The 10,297-nt window shown below is 35.0% G+C and overlaps 2 protein-coding genes across 5 annotated transcripts in view; one reads left to right on the forward strand and one right to left on the reverse strand.

The window, feature by feature from the left end:
* The first annotated feature begins 1,068 nt into the window (after positions 1-1,068).
* Positions 1,069-4,264, forward strand: LOC107665816 (C3a anaphylatoxin chemotactic receptor). Of its 3 annotated transcripts, none has more exons than XM_016456849.1 (2): positions 1,069-1,149; positions 3,038-4,264. In XM_016456849.1, exon 2 carries the CDS (start codon positions 3,045-3,047, stop codon positions 4,113-4,115), a length of 1,071 nt encoding a protein of 356 aa, XP_016312335.1. In that variant the 5' UTR covers positions 1,069-1,149; positions 3,038-3,044; the 3' UTR covers positions 4,116-4,264. The 3 variants fall into 3 exon arrangements, with proteins under 3 accessions (XP_016312335.1, XP_016312337.1, XP_016312336.1); XM_016456851.1 differs by lacking the exon at positions 1,069-1,149 and adding an exon at positions 1,318-1,584; XM_016456850.1 differs by lacking the exon at positions 1,069-1,149 and adding an exon at positions 2,396-2,428.
* Positions 4,265-4,357: 93 nt separating this feature from the next.
* Positions 4,358-10,297, reverse strand: part of cenpq (centromere protein Q) — an 8,880-nt gene continuing 2,940 nt past the window's right edge. For both annotated transcript variants that reach the window (XM_016456856.1, XM_016456857.1), the window contains exons 3-9: positions 9,774-9,828; positions 8,441-8,534; positions 8,281-8,349; positions 8,080-8,209; positions 7,889-8,008; positions 7,701-7,778; positions 4,358-4,974 (exon numbers count right to left, since the gene is read on the reverse strand). In XM_016456856.1, the coding sequence (XP_016312342.1) occupies positions 4,819-4,974; positions 7,701-7,778; positions 7,889-8,008; positions 8,080-8,209; positions 8,281-8,349; positions 8,441-8,534; positions 9,774-9,828 (702 nt within the window). In that variant the 3' untranslated portion in view covers positions 4,358-4,818. The remainder of the gene's footprint in view (positions 4,975-7,700; positions 7,779-7,888; positions 8,009-8,079; positions 8,210-8,280; positions 8,350-8,440; positions 8,535-9,773; positions 9,829-10,297) is intronic.

The raw sequence follows: 10,297 nt of genomic DNA on the forward strand, positions 1-10,297 counted from the left end.
TTATGATATTCCAACAGAATGCAGCATGAGCTCAGACAAGCCTCTACTAGTTTCCTCTCAGTTAAAGTACAGTTTACACATGACATCTTATTTCTTTACTAGTAGTGTTTGCTAAGGTAAGAAATTTATATTGCTTATAGTTAGGGTTACGGATTTGTTCAAATTTAGGTATGAAATGTTTAGTACTACAGCGTTTGCTCTCTTTAAATTCTTCAAATCAATTCTCTTGTTGAGGAAATTTGTGGAATAAAGGGTTATTATAGTAACTAAAACCATACATTTCTTAAACATCTTTAATAAAAAAAAAAAATAAAAAATAAAAAAAGGGGAAGTTGTGGCCTAATGGTTAGAGAGTTGGACTCATAACCCATCACTTTCTTCTTCTTTTTTAAATAAAATTATATTTCTTGAAATAAAGTAAACTTTAATTAATAAAATAAATATATATTTATGAAATAAAATGTAAAACACCTTTTCAATTAATTTAAGGCAACATTTCTCATTTTCACTTGATGTACTAATATAATAAAAACAACATTAAAATTGTACAAAACAAAAAAAACTAATAAAACAAAAATGCAACAATGACTAAAAAATAAAATGACTAAAATAAATGAAAATAAAAACTAATTCAAAATATTTATAAAGACTTTAATAGTATCCCAATGATACTAAAATAACACTGAAGGAATTACAGAACTCTATAAAATCTTAGAAGGTTTTACATGGGCATAAGCTGCTCATTTTCAAAAAATGAATTTTATTATTATTATTAAATCTAGTTAATATTTACAACTGCCAAAGAACGTCTCATTTTCTATTTTTATAGAATTTACCTCCACACTCAAATAAGCCATAAACCTCATTAAGCATTTGCTGAACTGCCCCTTATCATACTCAATAAACAAATTCAGAAAATCAGTGTAACACATTAATGAACCACTATTAATAAACTATATTTAGGTCGTTTCATGCTGTCCATTAATGTTGCAATCAAAACGAAAGACTAAAATCCTCCCACTGATAAGCATAGAAAACACTCCCTCTTAGTTTTTATCCTCCATCAGCTCAAACGGCGTTAACCACCCATGCCAAAGCTCTCAGATTCCTGAGTCAATGCACACAAGTCGACCAAAGCCTCATAAGAAGGTAAGACGTACTCCTACTATAACAAATAAATCTACTCTTAAAAAAAAAATAACATCAAAAAATAAATAAATGCGAAATCAATTGTTTATCAGAGTTTAAGTTTGCAAAAAGGCTCACATGCAGTGAACATATTTTAGATGAGCAGCGCTGAAGGTGTGTTCACATGCCAGGAATGCATTATGGATGTGTGTAAACAGGTTGTGAACGGGAGGACAGCTGTGGGTGAAATAATGCTAAGCCTTCAGGTGATAAAGCTAACATTCCTGCAACTCACCGTTCCTAGGAACATGCACAGCATCACGCCACATGGCCTCACAATGTTACCTGTATTTGCTAGTCCACTGCAAAGGTGTTCAGTGATTGCTAGAGCACTGGGTTTTACTGTCAAAAGAGTCAACTATCAGGTCTCTGTGATCTTCTGGTCTCTAGATATGGGTCTGTACCTATTTTCTTTTTTCATCTATTTTCTAGTCCAGCAGGTAAAAATTGTGCATTTGATCACTCACATGATTTGAGGAATAATTCAAGTCTGGAGCTCAAATGCTGCATTTACGTGATCAATTTTAACATTTAAAGGAATAGTTCACCCAAAAAATTTACATTTTGTCATTATTTTCTCACCCTCACGTTGTTCCAAACCTGTATGACTTACTTTCTTCTACTGAACACAAAAGCCAATATTTTGAAGAATGTTGGGAACCAAACAGCTGATGGTAGCCTTTGACTTCCATTGTATTTTTTCCCCATATTATGGAAGTCAGTGGCTACCAGCAACTGTTTGTTTACCAACATTTTTCAGAATATCGTCTTTTGTTTAGAGGTTTGAGCACTAGCACTACTGACGACAAACTAGGCTCCCTGAAATGTTTATTATTTTTACGTTTTAATCTGTGGGTGGTTGCATAGACTGCTTAGACTAGTCTTACAAGTTTTTCTTTAAGACTGGTCATAACTTTTTAAGCCATTTACATAATGTAGATTGGTCTAATGTGAATCTGAAAAGACAGACTGATTATCCCTTGGTTAACTGCTATTTGGTCAAACTAAAGTTCTTTAGTCTTAAAGAGAATGTTTACCCAAAAATGAAAATTCTGTCGTCATTTACTCATTTACTGAGTTTCTTTCTTCTGTTGAAAATTTATTTTGAAGAATATGGGTAACCAAAATGGGAGAAAAAAAACAATGAAAAACCAGTAACTGCTAGGTTACATTCTTTAAAATATCTTCTTTTGTGTTCAGCAGAAGAAAGAAATTCATACAGGTTTGGAACGACATGAGGGTGAGTAAATGAAGACAAAATTTTCATTCTTGGGTGAACTATCTCTTTAACATAGTGTTTATGCATGCCATGTCAACAACTGAGGCTACTTGCATATTAAGAATTGAGTTATGAAATATGCAAGTGGTGCATATAAAAACAAATACAGTAAAAATTATGTTTTACATTAACATGATAATTCTAAAACTTTTCTGGTCAAATCTTATTAAACAAGCACTTAATAAAGTAAGTTTAATGGAAAGGTGGGTCTTGGGTTTTCAGCAGAAAACCAACAAAGAGTCAATCTTGAATGTCTTATATGACTTCTGGTGACCTAAAGTGTATTTTAATTCAAGCAGTTGTTAAAATATACCTAGTAGCTACATAAAATAATAATTTTAAAAAAGAAGAAAAAAAAGAAAGTATTGTGACATGGCCATACTTCATTTCATTGAAAAAGCATTTCAAAATGCTTCTGAAAAGAAAAGAGGAAATTGCATGCAACTTCCCCCATTTTATCACCAGTGACCATAAAGATGTGTTTCTTAAGCTAATGAAATGCTTTCCATGATCATGAACCGTGTTTTGGAAGAGTTTGCACATGAACGTTTCTCACCTGTATTTCCACAGAGAATCAATGTCTGCCAAAGATCCGATCAATGTCACCTCCAACCACACCGATTCCTCCATCTACTCCAGAGAGGGCATACGTGTGCTGCAGATGATCGTGACCGTGATGATCTTCATTGTGGGTGTTTCTCTAAACGGTCTGGTGGTCTGGGCATTGGGGGTTCGCATTTGGTGCCGCAACAGAAGAGCTGCCAGTGAGACACAGAGTGCCGACAGCTTCCGGATCTATGTGGTGAACCTGGCATTTGCCGACTTGGTGCTGTTGTTACGTACACCACTGATGCTGCCCTACTTGGTGAACCACTTCAATTGGACATTGGGGGTACCTGTGTGCAAGCTGGTGATTTATTTGCGATGCCTCGGATTGTATGCGAGTGCATTCTTGCTGTGTGCTGTCGCAGTGGAGCGCTGCTTGTGTCTCCTTAGACCAGTCTGGGCTCGATTGACACGCCCTCGTTGGGCTGTACCTCTGGCCTGCACCGCAATATGGGTGTTAGCGGCAGTGTTCGCTGTGCCCTACATCAACACAGCCAAAGTTGATTCCTCGGGGGGTCGCAACGCCTGTATAGAAAGTGATTTGGGAGTAGGACAAGCCTTAAATGTGTTGGAGACTGTGGCAGGATTCTTGCTACCTCTAGTGATCTTTTTGTCGTGCAATATCGCAGTCATTTTTTGCGCAAAGAAGGCCGACAGCGCAATGTCTTCACCTACCTCATCATCTGGACCGGGTTACACAACCCAGCGTCTGACCCGTCTCTATCGCGTACTCTTCCTCACCATGCTCCTCTTCCTCACATGCTGGGTGCCGTACTTCACCTGCCGCTTTTTGAGGGCCCTCTCGCACGATCGCCCAGACTGGAAGAAGCTCAGAGAAGGAGCGATCGTAGCTGCATATGTGGCGCTGTTTCTGGTTTACATAAAAAGTGCGCTCAACCCAGTCCTGTACGTGTTCGCAGCTCGTGGACTCGGCCACACAGTTCGCGCCTCACTTCTCTCAACAATTGAGCGAGTCTTCAACGAGGAATTGTCAGAGTCTTTACGAAGAAAGTCCTTACGAAGGAGAGACTCTCAGTTTTAGGGGAGCTTGAAGAGTGTAAAATACTGATCTGCAGAAGGTTGAAACCAACATCTGAGATCTAGTTTCCAGATCTGCTTGTTAGACAAATGATGAACATTGACTAAAAGCAGGAAACACATACAGTATAAATCTCTATACAAGAGATTGACTGAGACTTCACTTGATGGACATAAAAACATTCATCAAGATCCATCCTATTATTGATTTGATTGTTTTATTCTGGATTTAATTGTGATGCATTGTTATGTAGCACTTTCATTTTAGGAACCTTACAGCAAATGAAAGGCTTTCCTTCCTGTGACTAAAGGCTGGTCATTACAGGCATAAATTAAGCATAAAGTTTGTTCTCTTACATCTTATGTAGTAGAAATGTGCCCTACATAATTTTTTTCACCCAGATCATTACCCAGTTGAAAGAAACCAAACATGAAATATCTGCATCTTAAAGATTAAGATGAAGAAGTTGATTAATTATATAGAATCTTTACGGACAGCAGAAAGGTTCCCATTAATGATAAATCTTAAAGTGAAAATTGAATTCCAGTACTTGTCTTGATATTGCTGCATTAATGCTTAAAATGAATGTAATTTCTGTGCCTAATCCTCTATGCAAACGTATTATTATTAAATAAATAAGCAGTTACTTTGGTTATCAGCTGTCGTTTGTGTGTAAAGTTTAAGAAACGGTCTCGTCCTGTGATAGTCAGTCCATGGCTGAGCAGTCATTATGAGCAGCTTGCACTGCATCCACCTGTTTATGTGCAAGCTCCAGAAAGGTCCTCACATCCTCGAGGACAGGAGCCATCTGAATTGCTTTGATCACTGCTGGAGGATTGGGCACGATCTTCATGAGGTGCTCCTGAAGGACCAATCACACAGGAGTCATTATTTTAGGATTTATGAAGGTAAATTTGAGACTTTAAGACCTTTTTAAGAAGTAAAGACATTTTAAGGAATAAATTGAAAGGAATGCAAAATGTCAGTATTTCCTCTAAATGTAAACGTCTAGGGAGTACATAGTAAGTATTAGCAACACTTCAGAGTTTGAAAATACAACTTCCAACAGATCTCCATTCTTTTTAATTCATTAATGGCTTTCCAAATACTAGAATATGGAAATAACTTTTACTGCACCTTCTAATCACACTGCAAAAAAGTGATGTTCTTTATCAGTATTTTAGTTCTGTTTTCCAGTGCAAATGTCTGAAGATTCTTAAATTACCTTTATTCTTAATTCTTAAGAAGCAAAATGAGAGAAGTAGTCTTGTTTTCTGAGAATGTTTATGATTAAAACAAGAATAATCTTCATTCAAGTTCTTAAGCAAGTTCTTAACTCACTTCATTTTATACAAATTCTTCATTTTGCATTTCAAGTAAAGATATCTTCTTGATTTAAGGATGTTTAAATATTTATATTGAAGATATAAATATAAAAAAATACTGAGGAAGATATTTGTTTTTTGCAGTGCATCCAACATTTAATGTCATAACTTTATGAATAATAAGACTTCCTGCTATGTTTTAAGACCTTTTAAGGCCTTTATTTGTAAAAGGGCAAATGAAAACTTTCTTTTTAAGACCTGCAGAAACCTGCATTGATCTGATTTAAGCTGCAATTACACTTAAAAACAACCATCCCATTTTGGATCCCAGTCACACATTTGTTTTGATTAACAAAAGCACATTGTGAATCACTTGCACATTTCCAAAAAGTACCCTGTTCAGTGTTGAAACTCTTTTCCTGAAAAGATTGCATCAAGTCTGTCTGTATAACTTTGTTAATGTTGCATATAAGGTGAGGGCATGTTTCTCAACATGTGTTTCTAGTTCTGTACACACTATAACATGTATTTGAGAAGATATGGTGAAGAAGGTGTCAAAACCTCACGCTATATTTGTCATTAGGACAAACAATATGCTGTTGTCACAAAAACACAAGCGGAATCGGCCTGAGAACATGGCCACACTTGGCTGATTCATCAACCACAAATTAAGCATTAAATTTATTCGACTAAACATTAAAAGATTATAGTCGACTAAATCTACTGTAGAATCTAATGGGTTTAGTTACAGTGTAATGCATTTATTAAGCATTTCTCTTAAGATTTCCAAACTCATATATTCCTGGAGAAAACATCTATTTACCTGTTAATATGAATAATATTAAGGTTTGAACATGCAATATAGACACAGATTTAACTGCTATGACACATAACGTGTCTTTATCTTATGATTAAATAAAGAAACAAGAACATGGTCTTCTTTTCAATATAATGTGTGTGTTTACATGAATACTCATCAAAACAGACAATCTGACATAATTTCGTGAGTATTTCTCCATTTGTGTGTGATAAGACGCAAAAGAGAACTGAATTCAGTACTCGTGCGCTGTCTGAGAGGCGCTTTTCTGTGTGCGTGATTCGGTTGTGTGCACTCTGAAAACTGGACCACGCAGGAGGTTAGTTCTGACTGGATCTCTTACCAAATCGTCCCTCCCTAACATTTTTGTCTCAATTTTATTTGTTGACGAAAATGTCAGTAGATTTTCGTCATAGTTTTCGTCATTCAAAATTAGTTTTTATTTAGTTATCGTCGGTGAAAAAATGTTGTTGACGAAAATGAACGAAAATTATTTTTCAACGAAATTAACACTTGGATGTAAACTCAGAAATGTTAGAAATTTGCTATTCTGTGAAAAAAGTCAGAATTGTGAAATGTACGTTTATAACTCTTATTCAATTCTTAGGAAAAACATCCAAAATTCGAAATATGAACTTGTGAATTGCAAATTGTTTATAACTTGAAAAAGTCCAATAACTAATAACTGCGAGGAAAAAAAGCCTGAATTGTAAGATGCAAAGTCACAATTTAAAAATTTTTTTTTTTATTCCATGGCAGAAACAAAAATGCCAGAACTGAAAGATATAAACTCGCAATTGAAAGAAAGTCAGTCACAATTTTGAGATATAAACTCAATTGCAAGGAAAAAATTGTGAGATAAAAAGATGCAATTACCTTTTTTATTTATTTTATTCTGTGGCGGAAATGGACTTCTAACGTATAAATATTTTTTCTGTAGTGCATATGTAAAAATTATGTAAAAATTGGCAAAGAAATAAAGTCATAATGCAAAAAAACTATTTCTGTCACCGATGGAGTTTTGGTTCCTTCTCATTGTCGCCTTTGGCTTGCTTAGTTGGGGACACAATTTCTGGCAACATTGTTGACTTGATTGCACAGATACTATTTGAAGAGAACTGAACTGAGCTGGACGATGACATCACTGAATCAACAATGACCTGACTTTAACTGATAAACTGACTGTTTTCTATTGTCCTGTTGCATTATCAGCACACGTTTTTCCTGTTTAACACTGTAAAGCTGCTTTGACACAATCTGTATTATTGTATAAAGTGCTATAAAAAATAAAGGTGACTTGACTTTGAACAAAAACCTTCTCTTTAAGTAAAACCTAATTTATCATTCTTTTGATTTTGTGCTTAAATATGACTTCTTCAAAGTTAGTCAAGTAATCTCGACTGTAGTTCATCGGTTTAATTTGACTGGAAGTGAAGTGTGATGTACCTGTAGCGTTGGCTTGTTGGCTGGGCGAGACAGTAAAGCAGGAAGTCGCAGGACCGTCTGTTCTGACAGCTGGAGAAACTGGAACAGATCAGAATCAAACACCATGATTAAACAACAACTAGAAACAGTCACTGACTGTTCAACTGAAACCAGTTGTGTGTCATCAAATCACTGAAGCGTGCTTGAACCTCCTGTGCCTTTTCTTCTTCGTCCTCTAGTTTGCTTCTCATTATCCTGCATTTCTCCTCCAAACTATCCATCTGAACCTCCATCTCCTCAAGAGTGCTAACAACTGAGCGCATGTTCTCCTAAACACACAAAGGTTAATGGCCAGTTACGTCATGATCAACTGTTTATCTTGAATCTGCTCGTTCATCACCTCTAGAGCCTCAAGCGTCTTCCTGCCGTGCTCAGACTTCTTACTTTCTGCTTTGAACTGATGGGACACATGCATAATGTCTCCATGTTTCCTCGGAGGAACAGAAAGCTGTGCACACTTAGCCAGGAACCTACGAAAACATATTGTGAAAGGGCCCAAAAACAGTGAAACATAAAAGATGTTTGGCAGAATGTCCCTTACTGATCTTTAAGGAGATTGAGATGCTTCTGCGATTCTTCTTTTTCTTTGCTTTTCAATGACAGAACAGATCTGAGTCAAAAGCATAAAAAACATCACAATCAGACCGTGATGATGAAGCAATCTGCACACACATATAATTATTACACAACACATTACTCACAGAACGGACAAACCAAGCATGTTCTCCAGAGCCAGTAGGGACGATTTGGTCAGCAGCTTCCAATTCCCCTTATTCTTACTCTTTCCAGCGATCACTGAGGTTTTATCAAAGCCAGAGAAAAAGACAAAAAAAATTGTTAGACCATAAATTACAGTAAAACAACATATCATTATATTCAGGCAAAATATAAGAATTTGAAAGAAATAATTCAGCTAAAAATGCCAATTCTCTCATGATTTGATGACCTCATTCACACCTTTACATTAGGCATGCACATTTTTAGAGCTCTTCATAATTTATTTTCATTCAAATTAATGATCAATTGTTTAATCAACTAATGTGAATACATACATAAAATCTGTTTTATTAGCCCATTTTTGATTGCAATGCAGTGTTTTTAGTATCACTGAGATACTATTATAGTTTTTATTATTAATCTGAATCAGTTTTTATTTTTGTATTTTCCTTTATATTTTTAATTGTTAGTTGTTTTTGTTTTTCTTGTATGTCTAAATAGTTTTATTCATTTTTAGTTATTTTAGCACACTAAAATGCTGAAATAAACGTTTTTTTGTTTTATTTTCAGTTAATATTTATTTTATTTCAAGTAACAATTTTTTAAGGTTTTAATTTTAGTCAACGATAATTCTGCTGCAATGTAGATATCAATTTTACAGAAATATATACTTAAACACATGTAATTGTAGTTTCCTCCATGTATAAATGGTAATTCAAGAGCATTTTAATACATTAATGTTAAGCATTATTATTACATTGTATATAAAAAATAAAGCTGGATTTTTTTTCCTCAAGAAAGATTTATTTTATGAATTGCACATTTCCAACATTACCTTTCACTTTACACTTTAAACTTTAAATTATAACACATTTACTGTGTGGACGGTGCAATAGATGAATCCCATTTGATGTGGTTTTTAATGATGTCAAATATAAAAACTCATGAACTAGATTTTTGATTAACAATTTAAATTTCACAAGTATGGAGTATGTTTATAATACATTTTGGCATTTTTTTAAAGCGTGAAGGTCATGATAAAAAGAAGTATAAACATTCTGCTTCTTCTTTTGAGTTTTACTGAAGAAAGACATAAATGTTTGGAACGACATGCGTGCTAGAAAAGGTTGACAGAATTTACATTTTCAGGAGAAAGAGGAAACAAAGGCTTTTCAGTATCCCATTGATTATTTTGGCAAACTTTCAGAAACAAGAAACTCAACAGGTTGAAAAATGCATTTCTGAATAACCTCACCTTACGCAACAAGTCTTCTAAAGCATTCAAGTGCAGACATCGCCCATCATTTCTCAACTTACCGCTGTTTTTCTTAGGTGGCTCCGGATGTGGGCCTTCAGCTCTGGGTTTGAATTTCTGAAAGAAAGTGTTGTGCAATTTTATATTGTAGATTTAATTTTTATTATTATTATTATTATTATATTATATTTGCTGAATGAAATCCAACACTAGTTTTTTTACTAATTATGGGCTGCTCATTCCAAAAAAAATAGTGCGTTTTGTCTGATGTGCTCAAGCACATCACACTTTCTCACAAAATATCATGCATTTTGTAGCATTTTTACTTTCGACAACCATCTGTGCAGTGAAGAAGTCTTGTTTTATCCCTTAATCAGCAGAAAAACACCATATTCTTTCTTCATATGAGCCAGATTATCTGTTCAATTCTCAAGACAATTTTCACATGCATGCATGCATGCATGGCAGTGTGTTGTGATTGGCCGAATACCTCAAGCGTGTGATGGAAATGTTACGCCCCTTACCATATTGTGATGCCTTGTCCTGGCCGGAGCGACGAGACAAAAACATTAAAACCCATTATAAA

This window comes from Sinocyclocheilus anshuiensis, unplaced genomic scaffold (assembly GCF_001515605.1).
Source record: "Sinocyclocheilus anshuiensis isolate Anshui unplaced genomic scaffold, SAMN03320099.WGS_v1.1 scaffold856, whole genome shotgun sequence".
NCBI classification, from domain to species: Eukaryota; Metazoa; Chordata; class Actinopteri; order Cypriniformes; family Cyprinidae; genus Sinocyclocheilus; species Sinocyclocheilus anshuiensis.